Source organism: Micromesistius poutassou (assembly GCF_964030765.1).
Source record: "Micromesistius poutassou genome assembly, chromosome: 5".
In the NCBI taxonomy this organism is placed as follows: Eukaryota; Metazoa; Chordata; class Actinopteri; order Gadiformes; family Gadidae; genus Micromesistius; species Micromesistius poutassou.
In genome coordinates this window covers 14683655-14707212 of record NC_140275.1, presented here as the reverse complement: position 1 = coordinate 14707212, position 23558 = coordinate 14683655, and the positions used below count along the sequence as shown (strand labels likewise).

At 45.7% G+C, this 23558-nt stretch overlaps 1 protein-coding gene across 3 annotated transcripts; it reads left to right on the top strand.

The window, feature by feature from the left end:
- Positions 1–259: 259 nt before the first annotated feature.
- Positions 260–23145, top strand: slc23a2 (solute carrier family 23 member 2). Of its 3 annotated transcripts, XM_084468583.1 has the most exons (16): positions 260–527; positions 7346–7394; positions 9221–9498; positions 10759–10857; positions 11674–11790; positions 12550–12707; positions 17363–17451; positions 17895–17962; positions 18740–18921; positions 19767–19887; positions 20655–20811; positions 20959–21106; positions 21322–21427; positions 21547–21814; positions 22304–22399; positions 22585–23145. In XM_084468583.1, exons 2-16 carry the CDS (start codon positions 7346–7348, stop codon positions 22872–22874), a joined length of 2226 nt encoding a protein of 741 aa, XP_084324709.1. In that variant the 5' UTR covers positions 260–527; the 3' UTR covers positions 22875–23145. The 3 variants fall into 3 exon arrangements, with proteins under 3 accessions (XP_084324709.1, XP_084324710.1, XP_084324711.1); XM_084468584.1 differs by lacking the exon at positions 7346–7394; XM_084468585.1 differs by lacking the exons at positions 260–527; positions 7346–7394 and adding an exon at positions 8944–9059.
- Positions 23146–23558: the final 413 nt, after the last annotated feature.

Here is a 23558-nt window from a genome sequence, read left to right as displayed (position 1 = left end):
ATGACGTCCCTAACCTAGGGAAGTGAGATTGGTGGAAAAATCATGTGTTGTGTGTTGCATGCGTAAATAATCAAATATATATTTTTTAGACCGACTGTTGCCTAATAGGCAAAGACAATACAGGACAATAACGCGAAGTCAGTTGCGTCACTTGCGCAATGCATCTGATTGGTGGAAATAAGGATCCAAGGGAGGAGCGAAGGGTAGTCACCATGACGTCAAGGTTTGTTTGAGCATGCGCGATAAGGATCAAGTCAACGCTGTGTCTGTATGAAAGGCGTGAGCAGTGCGACTTTAGCATCAATGTGAACGCCATTTGTCTTAAAGGACCATTTAATTTACATCTCATATAAGAGATATTGAGAACGCCTGGCCTCCGCCCATGTTTGCAGATAGTCTCCGGTAGAGTTAGTCGCCTACTACCCTCCACCAAGAAGCCCTGCCAACCACAAAACCAAGGGTTACATTGACGTAACGTCGGCTGAGAGGGGAAGCAGCTACTGTCTACTACGCTGTTATTCAGACAGGTGAGTCCATGTTTTATTCATCACACTTTTTTAACTGTACTCTCAAAACAGTATCGGGGGAAGAAGCTTTACCTATTCACATCCTCCCAGGGTCAGATGAGCTAAAAGTCGAATATTGTATCATGTAACCCATCGGTTTGACCCTGGATGATGCACGGTGATATAAGGCCTAGACGAGCTTACCTAAGATGTGTATATATATTTTTTATTCTACAACGGCACCTTTTCAGAATTGAATTGTATTCTGGGATGGAAGGGATCAATTATCTTGGATAACCGCCACTCACGTCACCAGATGTGGGGACATGGTGTAATTGCTTTTCACCTCTATCCACCCAATGCGTTTCGGATTTTAGGATAAAGGTTTTTTTTGTGTGGTCAACTGAGGGAAATGGATATCAAATACACTCAGGTGGTATGTTATTGGTTCACAAGTTAAAAAAAAAAAAGTCACTTAGTATAGCCCAAAAGCACATTGCGACCCTCGAATTAGGGATACTGCTACAATACTGATGTTCCCATCTTGGTTGAAAAGGCACATCTTCTCTTATACAAGCCCATATCAAACCTATCACTTGGATCTCAGAGTTAAACTAAGCGATTCAATCTGTTACATTTCCCGAACAGGGTGGGACAGTTATTGTGCGCTACTTGCCACATAAGGTAGATCTAATAACCCCCTTTCTCATTCAGAGATACCCAGGGCCTTTGTGCTGGTGCTTTGTGGTTGTACATCAGTGTGTATCTTGTTTGGACCAGGTATTATGGGCTGGCAATAACGGTATCGGTACCTCCCGTGTTGGCGCTGAGGAAAGGAATGTGCTAAGATGGAACCCCTCAGTGTACCAGCTTGGGCCAACACTGGTCCGAGCCTCCACGCGGCCCCACTGAACTGGGTCGCCCAAGTGGAATCCTGCGCCTGTTATTTTGAATGGACCATGTGACTTAGATTACACTATTCTGGGTCAAAGTATTTGTTTGTGTGTTTGTACGATAAACTGTCAATACAAATCTCATATTTACTTCTGTTTGCCCAAAAAGGAGAATAAACTGAGGGATTTTGATGCAAACTTTGTTACTGTGGTAACAACAGTATTGCCATACCAACTAATCTTATCATAAGGGATTCATACTGAAGCACACAAATTGGGTTTGCACATATGTGTCCTTTTTTGGCAGTACAATGGGACATAAAACATAGTGATGAATATCTAACAAGATGAACAATGCAATCAAAATATGAAATTACTCATCAACCTAAATGAGGAGAAAGAATGCTTAGCATAAACTTTGAACCGAGTAACCATTGCAATGCTATAGGCATAAATGGGTTGTGAAATCCCCCATTGCAATCATGATGAATGATGATTATACATTGAGCAGCTGAGTCCATGAATGACAAACAGTGACATAGTGTAGTGTAGTGTCACTGTGGAGCATGACATGTCATGCTCATGTACTCTTGAGGTGAAGTGTTTAAGGCTATTTGTGATGGTGAAAGGTTACTTCATTTCTAGGTAACAGGTTGAACAGGTTGTGCATTGCTAGTTAGGCTTTTAACCCTAGTCAAACCTATTTTCTAACTTGCAACAAACTGAGTAATTAATCCTGTCTCAAGCCTTAAAATGTCCTTGGGATGTTCCTAGATAAGGCACTTTTAAATATTTTGGTTGTTGGCCTCTTAATAATGTATCCTTTCTATATAATATGATTTCCTAGCCTTTAGACATATACCCCTTACATTCAAGTGTGACACAATCACATCAGAGCTGTCTTTTAAGTCATAATCTGTCAGGGCCCTATTCAGTTTTAGCTGCCGGGTAAATTATCCTCAACATTATTATTATTATTATTATTATTATTATTATTATACAGTCCATGGTTGTAACACTTGTTAGACAGTGGATATTTGAATGGGAGTCCAACACATTTATCTAAATGAGGTTGATTCTATCCTTGGAACCTTTCAGTTCACCTGTTTTCCACAGGGATGGATTTGGTTCAGAAAATAATTTTGGGGGATTTACAAATTGCACAGAACCACAGTAGATGACTAAAGCTTTCAGCATTACTGCTGGGCCTCCTGGAAAATAGTATACCTGTCTCCATGAAGTCATGCTCCCTGGGCAACGTGCAAGACACTCTAATAGTGTTTCATGTTGTACTTTATGGAGAACAAAGGCAGGAGAGTTTTATGTTTCTAACCTTTTACAGTCCATTCATACCCCGCGGATTACATGCTGTGCATGTGGAGGTGGAGTCATGGGATGCGTAGTATAAGGGGTCAATCTTTGTAGTTCTAGCAGGATGGACAAAGCCGTGGCCTTTCTCATGAACTCCCACTCCAGAGACCTGGAGGTGGTATTGTAACCCATTCAATAATCGTTTAGTAACATATTGTCAAGCATCATGCAGGTTTTTTGCTTACAGTGTGGACATTTTAACGTACCTTTGCAATAGTTCAGTTGTGTAGTTTTACGACACATCTTCATTGGCACTGCATAGTGGTCAATAGGTCGCTCAGTAGGACTACATAGTGATGAACTGAGTTTTCGGCCTTTAAACTAAAAGTAATCTTGAAGATCTCTTTTGTTTTCTCTCGAGGCACCTGTGATGCAATACAATGTAAGCCGCTACACACACACAGAGTTGAAGAGAGCGACCGTTGCAGAAGCTCTGCCATAACCTCTCCTATATGGAGGAGGGGAGATGTCCCCACAGATACCCAGCTCGTAACTTTCATTATGCAAATGCAAGGGCTTTCCTCAGTGGGTTATAGATAGTGACATAACTCACATTTATTGAAGCGAAAATCTTTGTAGAACTTTCCAATGGACATTCTAAGTATCATGTTGCACAACCCAATCCCTGGGCCCACCTGCTGGTCAACTATACTGTATAAAACAAAGCAAGTGATATGGCCTCAGTTCAGTGACTTTATTAAAAGGTTTGTGTCTGGTGGGGTTGCAGTTGAGGTCTTTTATCCAACCTGAAGGTGGATTCATTTGACCCTGACAGAATTCAAATAAAGTATCAATCGAATGTGGAATACGGACGTTGACCTGCCACATTTTTGTCTTCAAACTGCAAAGCAGCACATTGTGTTCACCCCACTTTGTTTTGATTTATTTTGTTTTGATTGTCTTATGGTTCTCATGCATAGGGATCTGTAGTCCAACAAATGGATGAGAACCTTGAGACTTAATCATAACAAAGTATGGTGGCACAAATTGCTCATTGTAGCTTTAATATAGTCTTTGTTCTCAGTGTCACCTCATCCAAGATGGAATTCTTGTTATTTTTGCATGGTCCATGTGATGTTTGTGGACCACCATGTGACACGGAAGCTCTTTGTACACGTGAGTAGATAACAGAATGCCAGAGGAGATATTTAGATCTAAAGCTTGAATGAATAATTTACTGAAGCTAAATGGACTTTTACAGACTCATTACATTTATCATGATCATGGCAACATCGTGATCTGAAGAGTACAAGTATAGCTAGGAAATGCTCAGAACTATTTTTTTTTGTGCTGGTGACGTATGCCCCAACAATTGGCTATTACGTTTACAGTCCCTAGAGCTCTAGTCATTTTAAACTCCAAATGTCACTCATTAATACTACCCCTATCTAGGTCTCTCTTGCAAAAGAGGTGCCTTACCTCGATGAGGTGGCCTGAATAACTAAGGTTAAATAAGTATGATAACCCAGCCAGAAGGTATTTGGTTTCTGTTTATATTTTGCTTGTTCTCTCGCTCCCATGTTTATGTAAGATTCCTCCCACCGCCGAAGACCTTGATATTGGGTTACATAGGTTGTCAGGGGTCTAAAGATGCACCGATATCTTGGTGCAACTGATCTTCGTTGGTCAAAATCTGTAATATCCCTATCAGGAGATTGCTTAATAAGGCCCAATATTGTCAACGGTTTTCTTCGTGGCATTTTATTGTCCCATATTTGTTTTAGCGTTGGTTTAAATGTGAGAGTGGTCATGCAGGCTCACATAGGCTCCAGAGAATGTTGGTCCTTAAAGCATGTTAGGTTACATGGCATCTTATGGTACATAGCATGTTTAATGGTGCAGTGAGTAGAAATAAGTGGCATGTGACGGAACAGACCCGGGCCCGCCGCCGGCTCGCGAGGGCCACCCCCCAACCCCCGCCGCCGCCGCCGGGCCCCGACAGCGAAAACTGATGGAAGTGCACAGTGGAGATTTTAGTTTAACGATATTCGCTTGAAAAACAGCTTGTTAAAAAAGGGCAGATTTTGTTCAGATTAGTCTTGAAGTAGATGATGAGACTGGACAATATTCCACACTATTCGATAGATGATATGGATATTTAACAAATGTTCTCCTCATATCAAGGTAATCTCCTGTGACACACAGGGAACTATGGGTGTTCAATTTTTATTCTTTAAAAGAAGGCTCCCTTAAAATGTGTCGTCTCTGTTTTCAATTCACTTTCGAGATGAGGGAGCAAAAAAGGCAGAATATCGAACGTCAAACTGAATTCACCCTCCCAGATAATTGTGCGTGAAGTAGTTTTAGCCCTTCTTGTTTGGTGACAACAAGAATTTTAGCAGGGACACTAAAGCCGCTGATTGGCCCTGTCACCGTACATGTGCTCTCACGATAATGGGCTCTTATCTCCTTACCTATACCCCACTGGCAGGATCAGCAAACATCCCCTTGCATGCTTCTCCACTGCCTATAGGCCTACCCCCTTTCCCCCCCTCCCACTTAGCCAACCGCTCACGTGTTGTCGGTTTAATGTGTACTTTGTGTTATGTGTGCTAATGAGTGCCCTCCTGTGCCCAAACCTGTTCACTTCACATGTCATCAAGGCCCGTAACAGGGGGTGGGTCTCACTTATTTAATCTTTAATTTGCTTCTGCAGTATGCACCTTGGGTAAACCGGTCAATCCAAACGCCTTAAGTAATGGTCTACATCAAAGCAGACTCTTAGGTAAAAATTTATTTTTTCGCACCTGTAATTTGATACAACCGTAACATGATCTTCAACTGAACGGACTGGCAAAACACATTGAATGGCAGGACCTAGCCTACAATGACAGGCGGTGATATTTCAGGGTGCTGTCTGACCCCTTGTAACCTGGCTGAACTTCTAGTTGCGCTGCACTGCTCTGCACTTGGTCTAATTTATGCCAACTTGGTACAGTGGTCACAGTCAATCCTAGGATAAAATGGTAGGATTGTCTGTGACCACTGTACTACATAATAATACAATGGTTTTCATAAAGGACAAATGTTTGCCTCACGTATACCACAACATTTGGAAATAATCATTATGGGAAGAATGTGGCGTTTCTGCTTTTTTTTGTTGAAAAGCAGAACACTCATCTGAGCAATAAATGGAAAACAAGAAAGGGGAAATCAAAACCTCTTGGAGGATCCTCTTGTAATGATTGTCTTGTGGTGACAGTGTTTGATTGGTGTCCCTTTTCATGTTATAAACATTTTATTAATATTATTAATAATAATATTATTCATATTAATATTAACAAACGCCCCCTCCCCTGATGAAAATTCCCCCCATAAATGCAGACTCCATTAAATGACACAGATCGTAGGAAGTATAAAAGTTTGAGTCAGTCGATTTCATAATGGCCAGCACACATAATGTTTTGACCCCATGTGAACCTCAGAACCACTTCTTAAAAATGAGTCAGGTGGTCCGAGGTGTAGATAGTCTTTACCACAGTTTCAGAGCTTTGACACACACACACACACACACACACACACACACACACACACACACACACACACACACACACACACACACACACACACACACACACACACACACACACACACACACACACACACAGCCCCTCCTTTGGAATCCGGCACAGAACACGTGTACACGTCTTCTGTTGCCAAGGGTTTCCGTGGCAACTGAGCCAGGCGTCAGCGCGGCGCTGTGGGATGAGTTGCACGCAATCCTTCATTGGGCTATTGATTCTCCCTGCTCTCACCCTCTCTTTTGCTTCCCACCTTTTTGTTCCAACCATTGCTGCTCTTCTTTTGTTCATCCTCCCATGGGTTTAACAATATGGGACGCACTGATGGGATGCCAGGTAGAATATCAGCAGCATCATCCTCACAATGGAGAATAACTCCAAGTCATATTACACGTGCCACTCGTCGAAAGACATCACTCTGATAAATGTCGTCATATTGCCTTGTCAAAAGGGCAGAGCAGCATTGTTTATCATTTCTCTCTTTTGGTCTTTCTCTGTGTTGCGTATCTCCCTTCCATGTTGGGGCCATAAACCACAGCATCTCCACATAATCCTCTGGTAGTGATCAAGTGTCTGGCTGCCAGTAGTGGGCCAGACGGGTGCGCACCACGGTGCACAAGCTGGCTGCTGTCTGCTTGACTCATGGTAGCCGGCTGTGCAGCCAAATTGGCTTACCTGCTCCTCACATTCAGTATCAGTGGATTGATGGTTTGAGATCAAGGGCAACATTTTTCATTATAAATTTGTTTTGCAGGGGGCTGTGATGAGTGAAGTTGTATCTATTATTTAACTTCCTGGCCCATTGCTCTGTAACATAGGACAGAGGAGTGAAAGGGTGGGGTCATGCACACCCTCTCATACTGACTACTTGTGCTGATGATCACTTATGCCTGCTAAAATAACTATTGTCACCTTCCTCCTCCTTACCTCCTCCCCCTCTAACCTCACTCCCTCTCGCTCTCTCGTCCCTTCTTCTCTCTCTATCTCTCTCTCTGTCCCCCGCATCTTCTGCCTCCCGTTCCCTCTGTTGCCCCCCCGCTCCCCCTCCCCACAGATGCTCCCAGCCACCCACCTCGAGAGGAGCGATGGGAAGTGTCCACTAGGTATTGCCACTATCCCAACACCTAACACTGCATCAGGCAGGAAGACTGAAGGGGTGGGGGGGCTTGGTGGGTGGGTAGAGATGCTGCAGAGAGATTATCAGTAGAGGGGCTTAGGAAACGGTCAAGAAGATAAAGGGGCTTTCATAAAGTACCATGGCCAAAGACGTTTATTTGGCTTATGTCTTTCCATGGACCGAGCCCTCTATATCACAGCCTAGGTTCATTTTTGTTCTCGTATTCAATAATTCATTCATTTGTGCTTAGCCTGTATTATGTTGGCATGGAAACAACTAACTGCTCAGGTCATTAAATAAATTATATATACTCTCATCCTCGATTGAACATAGTACCGGGTAATATAATCGAATTAAGTGTTTCATGGAAAAGCACAACTAAAATGTTATCTGCAGTATCTGAAGCGGCCTGCCTCATGGAACAATAAGTGGATCCATTCCATTTTATTACCAGCTTTTATTATCGAAGCATTTTTGGTCATAGTTGTTGAAATTATATTTGTTCCCGACAGCTCAATAAGTCAAAATGCCCTGTCAAAAAAAAGGAGAGTAATCCTGTGTCTGTGTCTTATGCAGGCCTGCAATAAATCTGTCAAATCATTTCATTCAGCCTGAATGAAATTGTGGAGTAGCTTACCTGTCTGTCAACCTACCTAGCAGGCTACCTGCGTGCACTCTACCCATGCTCCCATTGAGCACGACCGGAGTCGTCCACAAGGCCCGGCAGACCTATCGCTAAAGCTAGCAATCTAGTCACATGTTTTCGGTGAGTGGCTTTGGAGGGACGCCTGAAGGGACACAGGCCAGTGATATCCGAATCCAGCTCACTCTGGCTGGGTTCTGAAAATTCCCCATACCTTAGCTTTAAGAAGCCTGTAGATGGTAGAAATGATTAATACATTTGCTAAACTGGATAAGTCTGCAACGATGCATGATATCTGTCATGAGTTTGCATTCAAGTGTTCCTTACCCAGCAGGCTAGTTGGGTTTCAGCCTTGAGACAGTCAAGGCTGTATTCTGTTCCCATGGACACGGGCAACGCTAAGACCTTGACAAGCCCTTGACAAGCCCTTGTCAAAGACGGTTAAATGTAATAGCCACCACAGTACCTCATTGTCTCTGGGAAATTGGTGGAACTCTTAGTGTGGTTTTGGATAGAAATTCAATAGAATCTTAACGGACTGCAACAGATTGGAACAGGGTGTGGCGATTTTAATGTGGTGAGCAAATTACTATAAATTCTTCCCCGGTCATTAAAGGCCTTTAATGTTATAGTGATTTATTTTAAATACCTTTTTAATATCGTGGACGGCTCGAGGGCAGACACACACGCACAATGCAACATTCCTTTATCGTGCTCCCGTCCTCTTTATCACATGTCCCACTGTCCTTCGTTCTAATTCTTCCTGACGCGGTATTCTCTTTTTGCTCGCCCTTCCGATGCCATCAATCTTTTCCTGTCACTCCTTCCTTCTCCTCGCTCCCAATCTCTGAAACTACCGGTAGCCCTTGCATGCGTGGCTGCACATAAACCAAGCGCTCTCCACCAGTCGATTCGCCTGCGAGTGTCTCTGCCCTATTCTTATTGACCGCCATCCAGCAGATCAATGGGTCTGCCAGCGGGGGGGTAGTGTTGACCGCTGCTTCCGAGGTAGTCTGCCGAGGGACCTCGTCTCCTCCGTCTTTGTCTGAAGGAGCTCCGTTCCGTCACCATGACTTCACCTAGATATGTGTACTGAGTTTTGTGCCACGGGGCCGATCATAACGCGTGACTTTTAACTGTGTTTTCTCTCCCTCGTTCTCCTCCGGTAGCCGATGCCATCCTGGACCATGTCATCGGGGTGACGGAGACGGCTTCAGTGTTCCCATCGGAGAGGGAGCAAGCGAAGCCCCGCAGACACAGCGGCGAGGAGGCGCAGAGCCAGGAGCAGGAGGAGGAGGAGGAGGAGAAGGAAGAGTGGCAAGACGAGAGAAGAAGAATGGGCGTGGGGAAGAATACAACCTCCAAATCTATAGAAGGAGGAGGAGACGGGAACGCAAACAAATATGAGGAGGAAACCAAACGAGGAGCCGACTTCTACCCCGTTCCGGTGGGTATGCGTGTTTGGGAGCTTTCACACTTGCATGGGCGGGGGATAATTTTACGTCAACTCAACACCGTTTGCCTGCCCATGTAATTAAAGGATTAGAGTACTTGAGTACTTTTCCCCATGCCTATTATATCCCCTCCCGTCTCTGCTCAGTCACTCTTTGACGCCCTCTGACTCAGTGAGTCCTGCGATTACTCTTGCAGTGTGTATGTAAGCAGAAAACCTGCCTGCGTGCGTATGTGTTTTCCAGAGCCTGTTGTTGCGTGTTAGATGCAGCTGCTTCCATTTCCTCTGTTTTCGACCTCTTTGGCTTGTCCCTCTGGCCAAAGCAGCGTGTGGTAGGTGCATGGTTGAGCGACTGCTGTCCCTGCTTAAAAATTATATAGATTAACATTGACCTAACTATGAACTGTATGTCCTGCAACTCTGGTTGACAAATCAGTCGCTCTCAATCCAATAACCAGAGCGTGAGGAATAAACAGGTTTGGCTGGACATCAATTTGCATTGATTTTATTATTGTCCAAATGCCATTTGTTAATTACTGGCTTTTTTTAAGACACTACTTTTAAAGACTATAACATTAAAAACACCACAATGTCTATTCAGGGCCTTTGGCACTGGTATCACGTCCATTATAGAGACCACATCAGATGGTGTTCTTTTCTGGTTATCTTATTCAAGCAACCGCAAATCCAGCACATAAATGTGCAATAGAATAAATCAGAGTGGACAAGTCTGGCCACACTCAAAACACGGGCCGGTGATATTTGAATGCAGCATGACGCTGGGGCTGACTGGTTTCCACAGGACATGTGATTCCTGGTCCTCAAATGTTTGGTCCATGTCTTCCTGTCCACTTTAAATGAAGGTTTACCATCTGGGACAGTGTTTTACATGTCATTTCCATGCTTTCTTATGTCATCTCTCTGGTTTCCCTGTCTTTTGTGGTGTGGCCTGGATGCGAGAGATAGATATATAGATATATAGATATTTTTTAATTGCATTGAGACATGTTAGGACGAGGCTCCTCAAGTGCTCACTTTACTAGTCACACCTCTCTTGGTTCTGCCTCGCATCCAGGCCACACCACAAAAGACAGGGAAACCAGAGAGATGACATAAGAGAGCATGGAAATTACATGTAAAACGCTGTCCCAGATGGGACTGTATGTATGTATATGTTGTTATACTGTATATTGTATTTGTGTGTAAAAAGAAAAAAAAATATTTATCTTTCAACATCACTTTACCATAATGTAGGTGGTGGTGAACGGGGTGAGCCAGACGAACGGAGAACAAGACACGGAGGACACAGAGCTGATGGCCGTCTACGCTAAAGAGAATCAAGGAGGAGAGAAGGTACGTCTGCAGACTAATAAACAGGGTTTCTTCTGTCAGCCAAAGTCTAGTTGGCCTAGTTCTGACTAACGCATAGATCAAAGAGTGTGGTCAGCCTCCACATTTAGGTTTACCTCAGCTGATCCATTTTGTTTCCCTCTGTCACCACTGTCTGTCTGTCTGTTTTATAGGATATTGGATATCAGTCCTTCAAATGGATATTATAGAATGAGCTCATAACCTTGGGAGAACATTTTGCTATCATTTACCACATGCCTCTTCCTTTTATAAAGGAAAAAAACTGTATTGTCAGATTTACATATTAGCTTATTGCATTCCAAATGTTGACATATGAGCTGTGGCTAATACTGCCTCTAGTCATCGCTGGGGGCTCTGCCCCCCCCCCCCCCACACACACACACACACACACACCACACACACTTCCCCTTCCTCAAAACACATGCACCTTATCAAGTTGTCAGAGTGACTCTGCATTTTAGTTTTGTTCTACAAAGTCCATGTGCAGAGGAGCAAGAATCCAACACATACACACACTTTAACAAAGTCTCACAATGACACTGCTATGCTTTTGTCCTGCAAAGTGAACTCACACACATCAAATAAATACATATGTATGCTAATAGTGCAGTATTTGTTTAATATGCATGTCATTAATGAGTGAAGTGTTGGACATCCTGCTCAGGGGGATTGCAAAAGGTGGACTGGGTACATTGTTAGCGACTCTATATAAAAATGTCTGCTAAATGATCAAATCCATTCATCAAAATGCACAATGTGTATGTCAAATTAATCAACTTTCTGTGTACGTGCCAATAGTGTTCCATGTCTGAGACGTTGGACAGTACTGACAGCGTGGATGCCAGAAGGATGGACATGATCTACACCATCGAAGACTGCCCGCCGTGGTACCTGTGTGTTTTCCTTGGCCTACAGGTAAGGCAAACACGAAACCTCAGTCTCAGTGCTGGGAATTCATATTGGGAAAAAAGGCTTCCCGGGAATTTCCCAAAGATGTTCTCATTTGCAATGATGGAAGGGTTCCTGGCATGACATTGAAACACGAGAAAACACAAAACGTTTCATCTTTTAATCTGAATTCAATGCGACCATTCATTTTTAAGTTCTATTCGATCAAGCAGAGAAGCTCCTCTGTCCGTGAGCGTAGAATCAATATGGATGTATTATAAAAACCAAAGAACAGAGCTAGTTTACATGAAAGATGACATCATAGATCTATAAGGTGTATTCACCATTCAGCTGTTGTTTGGGATAAGCTGTCCATGATGCACCAGGGCCACAAAAAACGAATCCTGGGATTACCTGGGAGAGACGCGTTTCATTCTCTGTAAAGAAAATGCTGACTTATAAGGGAAATATTCGGCTATATTATTAATGCAAGTTAATTAATGCAAGTAAATGCTATTGTGTGTGTAAATACACGGAGGAGGAGGAGGAGGGGGCGGGGGTTTGGAATTTTACATTGGATGAAATCTTCAGACCAGTATAACTATCTGATGTATTTGCATTGTATATTGTGTATGTATTGTTGTTTTTGCTGACTCGACATCATTGCAAATGAGGGTCACCCTTCAATTGATCTTTCGAGTATAAATAAAGGTTAAATAAATTAAATAAATAACTAAAGCCTCCCTCACTCACACCAACACTATCCTTCCCTCTCCATCCCACCAGCACTATCTGACGTGTTTTAGCGGCACCATCGCCGTCCCCTTCCTCCTGGCCGACGCCATGTGTGTGGGCTACGACCAGTGGGCCACCAGCCAGCTGATAGGGACCATCTTCTTCTGTGTGGGGATCACCACCCTGATCCAGACCACCGTAGGATGCAGGTACGCCGCGCCCACACACTGTCCAGAACGGGGCTCTTAACTCCCTTTTTTCACCATCCTTCCAGAAATACAATCAATACAATCAATTTGTATACAATTTTTATTTAAATAAATCTGAAAAGATAGAAACCGTAATAACCAGGATTTCAGTCTGTAACACAGTCAAGAGTAAAAACCTTAAAACCTAGGCCTATGCAACAGCTGTGCTCACACTGAAAGCTGTAATTAATAAACACAAAACGCCATGCAGGCTGCAGGCTGTGATTCTTCTAAGTTCATCCCACTGTATTAGTGGTTTGAAACGTTCAGTGATACTGACTTTATTAGATTGGCCTATCTAACATGGCTTGGCTATCACAGCAGGCCCTCCCCAGCAGCCTCCACTATCAGAATAAGGAATCTGTCTCAGCTTGATAGAAGGGCTTTGTAGACGTCAGATGACTTTCTCTAACCAATTGAGTTTGTTTATCCAATGAAAAATTGGGAAGTGTCACTTCCACTTGGCTGATCCCAGCAGACAGATCAAAGGCATGACCATTTCATATTCCTCGCAGTGGTATAGGCTCAACCCAGCGACGGTGTCAGTCCAGCAGGCAGAGGCTAAAAACACTCACTCTTGTTGTTGATGTTGTGTTGTTAAATGGTAAATGGTCCTCATTCATATAGCGCTTTTATCCAACGCGCTTTACAGTGTTGACTGACATTCACCCATTCATTCACACATTCACACACTTACGGCGGAGTCAACCACACAGGGCGACAGCCAGCTCGTAAGGAGCAATTATGGTGAGGCGTCTTGCTCAGGGACACCACACACCTCCTGAGCTAAAGCCGGCCGTGTTGTTGTCATTCAAGGCATTGCAGTGTTTATAACGGCCATGGTCGTTGGAAATGTTCCCATACCAAACTCTCTGCTTCGCCTGCTTGGCTTTCTCTACTGTGCACAGCCGAGCTCATCGTGTCATGTGATCACAATTCAGCGCATGGCTGCGAGAGGCTGGTCTTCTAAAAGTTGTTGAATGACGCCCTCTGGTATGTGTATGTCTCGTTACTGCCACGTAAATCAAACCTTTCCTTGCATTAGTCACTATCCAGTCAATCATTCATAGTTCATGTTCGTTTCATTTATTTGATACCAGCGTTGTCCCGACGGACACGCCTGACAAACAGCCTCATAAGGAACGTCCTCGCAAGTCCATTGATATAGCTTCAATCTGTGAAACTACCTGAGAGCCATTATTTTAAGGGGATTATTACACAACAGCACACGTTAGCTTTTGTAACATGCAAAATATATGTGTCACGCTCAAGCAAACCCAGAAGCATCCGCCTCAATGGGTATTGAGGTGTGTCCCCATGTACATGGACGGACATGTGCTGCCTCACCCTGCATGATGCTACACATACCTACCCTGCCTTTACCATGTCCGTTGGTGTATCGACCATGACAGGGTTACTCACTCGGGTCTCTACACTCTGCTTATCTCCTCATCCACATAGCAAATGGGTGAAGTAATCTTGGGTCACAGTGTGTGAAACCACCGTTTCAACATCTTCAGTTTAACAACTGAGTGAGATATGGTTCTTTTTGGATTGGGCCTGGGAAAATTGGGCTCATGATTCAAGTGTCGGGTGTCCTTCCGTTCCCTCTGTAGGTCTGTTTTCTCTGGTGTCAGGCCTGTCCTGCGTTGCCCCCACAGGTTCATAGTTATTATTTTACAGAGATAACGTGTGTGTGTGTGTGTGTGTGTGTGCGTGTGCGTGTGTGTGTGTGTGTTATATTTCAGCTTATTTCTAAGCTGTTCGTATAACTGGACAGGTTGAATAGATGGTTTATTCCATGATAATACAGCAAGGTACTGACATAGGTGGAATAGTTTATAGTGTAGGTGGGTGAGGAGCAGTCTCCAGACATGCTCCTTGGCTGTTGATCCCCATTCTCAACGAACCAAAGGTTTTGGGCGAGTATTATACAAAAGGCAGCATGAATCACATAAGAAAAGAAGCTCTCTCTTGATGAGGTATATGGCCCTGGCTATGACCCAGACGGCCTGGGCCCGGCCATTTGGTTCGTCCTTGTAGAGACATCAACAAATGGAGAATTGATGGGAATAAAACCTTGTATCAGTTGGAGAGGTGTGTGTGTGTGTGTGTGTGTGTGTGTGTGTGTGTGTGTGTGTGTGTGTGTGTGTGTGTGTGTGTGTGTGTGTGTGTGTGTGTGTGTGTGTGTGTGTGTGTGTGTGTGTGTGTGTGTGTGTGTGTGTGTGTGTGTGGCAGACGTCTGTGTGGTGGCACCAGAAGTGACTCATTGTAAGCGGCCCGGAGGGCTTCCTGGCCCCATCACCCCCCTCTAGTGTTAATCGAATGTGAACTGGCGAGCGAGTGCGTCTCCCTACGTGGCCTGGCCCACGTCAGTGGCTGGGTTAATCGCCTCTGCCCAGTGCCCTGGCCCTGAAGACCCTGTGCGTAGCCAGCGGGGAGATAAAAATAAACCTTTTTGAACGTTACAAGTGATCGCCTGGGAAGAGACCGCTGTGTCATAGGGCTGTAGAAGAGGATCTGCGATTCTTTTTGTGGAGGCGGAGGGGAAGCAGTAGCCTTGACTTTGGATGCGGACGGTCAACAAATGTGCTTCCTGTTATGACCCCCTCTTCATTGAGTTGTAAACCTTGAGACGAACCACAAACACATATAGAGGCCGATGTTTTCTTTGTGTTCCGTGATTAGATACTATTCTGTGCCTGCTGCCAGGAACAGAGGAGCCCGTGGCGTCGGTACAATTGGGGAAACATTTGATTGACTACATTGTCCGTCTCTAGTGATTCTTCTCTACTCTAAGGTCTTGATTGGTGCAAAATGTTAATCCTTTCTCCTCCCCCCCCAAACCACCAAATTTGACCATACGCTCTGTAGCCCTGGAGGATGAGGATGATCTTGATGGTGCTTGGAGATGCAAAGATGTTTGCTGAGTCGCTCTCCTTTTTTCCTTTCCATTTTGCGGCGTCACACACGCATGCACACGGCTGTGTAATTGCTGGTTGTCCAACGTCAATGTGACGCGCGGCCTGTTGTTTGCCACTGTCCTGTCCTGCCTGACACGCGATCAGAGCTGAGCCGGCAGCAGCAGAGGTCTGGAGGGAGGGGGAGAGGAGGGAGCAGAGGGGGAGAGTTGGGGAGGAGGCTGAGAGGAGGATAGGAGGGAGCAGAGGGAGAGTGGGGGAGAGGAGGGATGGATGGAAAGAGGGAGGGTGGTTGAGAAAAAAGATAAAGGGATGAAGCCATCCATGGTTAGTGATGTGTCAACAGAGATGACGCATCGAGGGACTTTGAGGCGTGTGTGCGAGCCCATTACGACTAAGAGCTGAGGGGACCCATGTGCTGTTGATGTGTTGGGTTAAATCAACAGTCCTACAATTTACAAAGTCAGAATTAGTGAACTTAGTGGCTTCCCATGCAAGGGACAATGCAGAAATGGAATATAATATCCATTATGTTTTAGTTGGAGTCTAATCACATGAAAAATAGGATTGTTGTGTTTTTGAGACCTTAGAAATAGCTCTTCAAAACCTATATAGGGAGCATGTCCTCTTCAATGGAGCCCACCATGTGGTTACCGCCATGTTTCTACAGTAGACCAAAAACAGACAACAAAATCATAATCACTACCTTACTTGTAATCCATGATTCATCACTTCACACTTGACTAGTTTATGCTGTGGTAGACGATATAATTTCAGAAGTTACAGGGCAGTACAGGCCACTGTCCCTTCTCTTAAGTCATTGGAAAGAGAGGGGTGAAGGTGCGGGGTTTTCAGATGGTTTCAAACCACCTTACCTTACTTACTGTGAGTATGTGCTTACTGTGTGGTACATTTCTCTGTAGACGTCATTACCCATTTCCACGTAAGATGGCACCTGATTACTCACGTGTTGGAAAGCAGGTATACAGCTTATTTTCAGAGTGAGGGACTATTTTAATAAGACTTCACTTCCTCTATTTGTCAAAAATAAAAAGTCCTTGTTGCCCTCTTCAGCACATCTGAGTTCCTGCCCCTTGTGACAGAGTTTCTTTCGTTTCCGCAGACTTGGCGCCTTGTTTGACGGTCTGGCTGCCTTCAGTGTGCACGTGAAGGGAAGTTGATGTTGGGCTGTATGGAGCAACAGTGAAGAAATGGGGTTAGGTTAGTAAGGGGGAAAGTGTTAGTAATGGAGTTAGGTTGGTAAATAGATATTAGTAAGAGGGTTAGTTGGAGTTGGGCTATAGGGTTAGTATTATGGTGAGGGTTAGTCATGGAACAGAATCACAATATTCAATTAAATTCAAGTCTGCAAGGATGTAATGGGTCCGTAAACCCCCTTGCGTTGTGTCGACGTGGAACAATAATCAGCTCTTTAGTAATAGGATTAGAGTTACACTTGCATGATGTCACAAATTGAGTAACCCTAACCTATGCCTTTAGTATGGGATCATTACAACGTGATAATGATGGTGGCCTGTGAGACGTCATCTAAAAACTGAAATATACAAAATGGCGTTTTGACTCTTCTTCGCATGGGGAGCTATTCTTTATCCTCATACCTGCTGTTTAAGCTGGCTTTAATGATAATGGGTTCGGATCCCTCATTGATAATGTATTCTTGTGGTTTCTGCCCAGGTTGCCTCTTTTCCAGGCCAGTGCGTTCGCCTTCCTCGCCCCAGCCAGGGCAATTCTATCATTGGATAAATGGAAGTGCAACAGTACAGGTAAACTCTTTATCTATTTCACTCACTAACTCCTGAATTGGATGACGTTTGACATCTTGAAAATCAAAATCTGTTAAATGTGCTGTAAGAATGATTTAAGCGCTGTCATTTGATTATAATTTGTAAGAAATAGCCATAGCCATCCTTCAGCTATGAATGAGTGAAATGCTCTGTGTGAATATCGGTTCTGCTCACATCTGCCTCTGTATAAGCCAATTGTCATCTAGCTTGTCACTCGCATTCGCACACCCGGCAACTCCGGAGTGGAACAAAATACCTCACAATGGCAGAGAAACGCCAGATTGTCTTCCCATTCTCGCTCTCTTTCTCTCTTTCGCTCGACAACTCTCAGATCTGACCTCCAGCACCTTTTCTGTAGTGAAGTATCTTCTTTAAACGCTGTGTTTCTAATGTCGGTCACTGTGCTCTGTCCCCTGGATCAGTGGTCCCTGACTTCAACAGCACGGAGCTCCTCAACACAGAGCACATCTGGCACCCCAGGATACGAGAGGTAGGCGTATGCGTGAATGTGCATTTGCACTTTGTGTGCAACATTGTTGAAATGATGTAAAACCTCAAATGAAGTGTATTTTGTCACATGCAAGAAAGAAAGTAAAAGAAAGCTACGAACGCTGTGTCAGCAAAGATGCTTTCCTCTCAGTGGGCTTTGGAAAGCCTTGTTTTTAAGCCTTGTTCTTCGTAGCTGAAGGGCAAAAGTATCGGACACCGGTAACTCAAGTTAACCTTTTCTTTCCCCAATTCAAATAAAAAGTAATTGGTTTTCCGAACACACTTAACCTTATCAAACACCAAGAAATATACGTTCATTTGTTGGGTCCCGGGCTAAATGGGGGTTATTTAACATACCCCCCCCCCGCCCCCACCTCCTGGAAGGCAGCCAGGGCTATAACGAGATCAGGCTTTATGTGTTTTCAAGTATGTGGCTTTTAAGGGTGAACCAAACCCCCGTTTGAACAGGAGACCTACCGCCCATGAGTTGAAAAAATGTCATCTGCAGTCGTAAAGGTTTTAGAAAAAAAACAGATTGGGTTCCATAGAAGCAAGTGTGAGGGGCGTGTTCAAAACTCATGTCACACTCCATTGAGCCGAGTAGTTTGTTTGAAAAGTTCAACCACTTTGTACATTGTACTTTGTACTTTGTAGTCCAACATCATACGTTGAGAGACCCAAATGGAATAAGGTGTAGCAAACGTTTCTTTGCAAGGTTTATCTCGGGCGTGCGATGCACACCCGCCTCCCGCTAACTCGTGTCTTCTTTGCGCTCCAGATCCAGGGCGCCATCATCGTTTCGTCCCTGATCGAGGTGTGCATCGGTGCGCTGGGCCTGCCCGGGGTGCTGCTGAAGTACATCGGCCCCCTGACCATCACCCCCACCGTGGCCCTCATCGGCCTGTCTGGCTTCCAGGCGGCCGGGGAGAGGGCAGGGAAACACTGGGGCATCGCTATGCTGTAAGCGGACACGGCCCTTATTGCTCCTCACCGCGGCCTCCTCGGTGCCGTCTCGGTTCTGAACACCAGCCGGGTGACGGAACTGAATGCGGATTCCCGCATTCAGTTCCGTCACCCGGCTGGTGTTCAGAACCAAGACGGCCAATTCAGAGACACTACAACCCGGTTCACCTGCGTTATGTTACAGACAGCTAGGCTGATGTTGGGACTGATGTTGGGGGACAGAGGGGGGGGGGGGGAAGAGTCTTCTTAAACCGATAGGAACTGACAGAGCTTTCATTGTAAAGGCTTTAAAAATGCACCCATGCCCTTTTCTTGTGTGAAAAACGAACTGCACATTGACACTTCATTGTCATTTCAAATGTGGTATCAGCTAGATCTTTAGTATAAGCACTGGCTCCTCATTCACTGCTCCCGCTGTAGCCCTCGGGCTGCTGCTCTCCCCAGAAGGCAGCATCGTCTGGTCACGACCTCCAATTAGCCCTTTGTTGAAGGCCTTTAAGCTAATTGATTGGCTGAAATGTGTCTGGGGGCCGGTTAGACAAATGCCGTGAGTATGTATATAAACACTTGGCCCGCTTCTAGGAGATGCATTAGGGGCATTGAGGCTTTTGTGGTTGTGCAAGGCTCTTGAATGAGAGCCAAACACGCATACGCACAATTTGGCTTGTGTGTGAGTTCTCAGCGTTTCCACGGCCCTGCACTCGTTTATATTTCGGTGTTAGCGGGTCAAATGTAGAGGAGAACCGTTTCACAAATGTCCTCAAGAGTGAAGTGTTGTGGAACCCCGCCGGTTCCCTGGGAAACCCGCCCAGTGACCCGCATCTGGTTCTGCCTCTCTGTAGGACCATCTTCCTGGTGCTGCTCTTCTCCCAGTACGCCAGGAATGTCCAGTTTCCATTGCCGATCTACAAGTTCAAGAAGGGATGGACGGTGTACAGGCTGCAGGTCTTTAAGATGTTCCCAGTAAGTCTACACACTCGTACGCATCATGTGTCTGTCTCGTCTCCTGCTCTCTGGCTGGCTGGCTGGCTGGCTGGCTGGCTGGCTGGCTCACTGACTGACTGACTCACTCCCTTGCTTCCCCCATGTATCTATTTTTGTACCTTAATTTGCCAGGTTAGTCTTGTTGTAAATCTCTCTCTGTAAGACCTGGCCAAGAAGGCACCATTTCATAAGAAGGACTGGAGGGTTGCAGAAAGGAAACCCTTGCGCAACAGAAAGATGCCTATTTTCCCTCTCGAACATGAGGAAGTCATGACCTCCAGTAGCTTCCACAGCAAAAATATATACAGTAGTACACAACTGTCTGATATGTCTAGTCATAGTTCATTTGTGAACTGGACACACGTGAATTTCACGTGGATTATCCATCCATGGTTTCTCGGTTGCCTTACATGACTCCTATGTTCAGTAATACAAGTCAGCCTGATTATGACCCCTGGTGGCGGGAAATGGAATGTTTTTATTTTTGAATTATTATTATTATTATTATTATTATTATTATTATTATTATTATTATTATTATTATTATATATTGCTCTTTCTTATAAATTATTGTAGCTTCTATGTTTCTGTCGCATGACTTTAATGACCTTTAACGATTCAACACATTTAGTTCCTCACTTCACTTATATCAATTTCCCCCTACCTTTTAACATGAATACCCACACATTGGTGTGCACCCTTTAGAAATGAAGCAAGGAGCTTAATACGGCTTCTCTCCTCTCCAGATCATCATGGCCATCCTCGTGTCATGGCTGACATGCTTCATCTTCACGGCGACCGACGTCTTCCCGCCAGAGAAGGACAAGTACGGCTACTATGCCCGCACAGACGCACGCATGGGGATCCTGAGCGCTGCCCCTTGGTTCAAAATCCCCTACCCCTGTGAGTCTCTCTCACTCTCTCACTCGCTCACTCTCTCACTCACACCCTCCTCCGAGGCGGTCATAAATGAGACGTTGTTCTGCTTAAGCCTCAAGGGTTTTCTTGTTTGCAGATGGGCTGCTAACTGACCTCCCATGTCTCCCACAGTTCAATGGGGCATTCCCACGGTAACCACGGCGGGCGTCATCGGCATGCTGAGCGCGGTGGTGGCGAGCATCATCGAGTCCATCGGGGACTACTACGCCTGCGCACGGCTGGCCTGTGCGCCTCCACCCCCGATCCACGCCATCAACAGGTGGGGCAGTTCTGTCTCTGTCTCACAACCACTTTCATGTTCATCGTCACTGTAATTTCCGCCCAAAAATATTGTTTCATACATCAGTCACAAAAATATGATTCCCACTATTGGGTATGTCTTGTTATGTGTGGGACTGTTAGGGCCCTTTTTAGAAAGTGATTTGAATCATCTCAAAACCCTGGTTAACACTTGGGTTGACTGGGTTTTTCCAGGGGTATTTTCATGGAGGGGGTGTCCTGTGTGCTCGACGGTCTGTTTGGAACCGGAAACGGCTCCACCTCGTCCAGTCCCAACATCGGGGTCCTGGGAATCACCAAGGTACTTGACCACGACTACGCTTTAAAAACAGCCTCCCCTTTCTTTAGAACTCAGAAAGGTTGCGACTCGGCAGCTCTGCAGACGGCCGCCTCTCACCTGGCCTCCCTTTGGTCCTCCAGGTGGGCAGCAGACGCGTGATCCAGTACGGCGCCGCTATGATGCTGCTGCTGGGGCTTGTGGGTAAATTCAGCGCGCTCTTCGCCTCGCTGCCCGACCCGGTCCTGGGGGCGCTGTTCTGCACGCTGTTCGGGATGATCACCGCCGTGGGCCTGTCCAACCTGCAGTTCGTGGACCTCAACTCCTCGCGCAACCTCTTTGTGCTGGGCTTCTCCATCTTCTTCGGCCTGGTGCTGCCCAGCTATCTGAAGCAGAACCCGCTGGTCACCGGTGAGCACCGCACAGACCTGGGCAGGAGGGGACGCCCCGTGTGTCTTAGGGACGGGGAATCAGCTGGGACCTCGTACCTCACGAGAGGACATAACAATGTTTTTTGAGTGCCAATATGTATGATTCCGTATGATTTTTTTTTTAATTTTTGTGCTTTATTATATGGACATAACGTTTGGGGTGGGTTCTAAAGGTTTGTCGGTGTCTGCCATTGTTTTTTACATTTGTTACATTATAGCGCCCTCTGTAGGACAGTACCGGCAACGTTTCCAAACGAGATTACATTGACGTTTTTGTCTTACATTTCTTTCCAAAGTAAATATATTTTTGAGTCAACAAGTATTGTGGAAGCAAGGAATCCTCTTACGTGCATGAAGCGTTTTTAGTTTGTTTTTCTCCCCACCATGAGCGTGTCTAGAAACATTGGAGAGGAAGCAGGCCTTTGCTCATCCTCTCTTTCTGTGTGTGTGTGTGTGTGTGTGTGTGTAGGGATCGTCGAGGTAGACCAGGTGTTGAATGTGCTTCTGACCACCGCTATGTTTGTCGGTGGCTCGGTGGCGTTTCTTCTCGACAACACTATACCAGGTAAGTCCACTGTTTATCACGCTTTGCTGCCACCAAAAAACCCTTTCTATGGTTCCCCATTCTTTGGTTTGGCAGTAGCAGTCGTCCTCCTCACTCACTATGCAGATGGGAGCTTCATCTAAACGTTCAGGACGATGTGCTTGCTTGTTATCTTACAAGTTTATCCCCCCCCCCCACCCCTCCAGGCACGCCTGAGGAGCGGGGCATCAGGAAGCTGAAGAGGGGCACGGGCCCCAGCACCTCTGAGCTGGAGGGGATGCGATCCTACGACCTGCCGTTCGGGATGGACTTCATCCGCCGGCACGACATCTTCACCTACCTCCCCATCAGCCCCACCTTCACGGGCCACAAGTGGGGGGCGCTCCGGGGCGCCTGCCGGAGCCGGAAGGCCCACAGGGACGGCGGGAAGGGGGCCGGGAAGGAGGCCAGCAAGGTGGCAGGGGGGGGCCCCGCGGCAGGGGACAGCCGCGTATAGCGATGGGACTCTGGGGGAGCGGAGGGATCTGACGGAAGGGACGGATGGACTTAAGAACGGAGGAGCAAGGAAAAGGAAGTGTGCAGCCCCCGTTTGTGTTTTCCCTTTTGCGTGTTTTGTGAGGTGATGTTCCCTCTGTCTTCCTTTCGTCTGTCCATGCCGGTGAGGAACTACTTGAGGGCGTCGCCACAGGGCCATGGCTCATGGAGGAGCGGCACTGTGGCGAGACATGATTGCATGCAGAAGTAGACCGCGGGGGGGGGGGGGGGGGGGGGGGATTTGTGCATCCAGTTAGCTGTACTTTCTTTAATGTAGAAAAAAAAAATCAATGCTTCAAAGCAACACCATCTCCCTCACACAATTCATTGACACGCGTACAGCGTGCCACAACCTTTCTGAGAAAGATTTGGTGTTCGACTTTGGGGGTTTACCTGAAAAAGTGTAATTTTTAGTACACACTCTGTGTGTGTGTGTGTGTGTTAATGTTGGTGGTCTAGTCTAGGCTGGAACTGATATGCTAATCAATCGGTTGCTGTATGTTTCCTGGCAGCCCAGGGGACTGTGGCGTTCTTTGCTCTAGAATCCAAGGGGAACTGCAGAATGTCCGCACCTCCATTGAACCGTTGCCATTTGCACAAATGCAACACAATTAGACCTGCTATTTTTTCCATGGTGGCTGGTGGG

Coding starts and splice junctions, on each gene's coding strand:
- slc23a2 (XM_084468583.1), top strand. CDS start 7,346: ATGCTCCCAGCCACCCACCTCGAGAGGAGCGATGGGAAGTGTCCACTA. Junction 11,791..12,549: donor GTGTTTTCCTTGGCCTACAG/GTAAGGCAAACA, acceptor CCATCCCACCAG/CACTATCTGACGTGTTTTAG. Junction 18,922..19,766: donor CACTGGGGCATCGCTATGCT/GTAAGCGGACAC, acceptor GCCTCTCTGTAG/GACCATCTTCCTGGTGCTGC.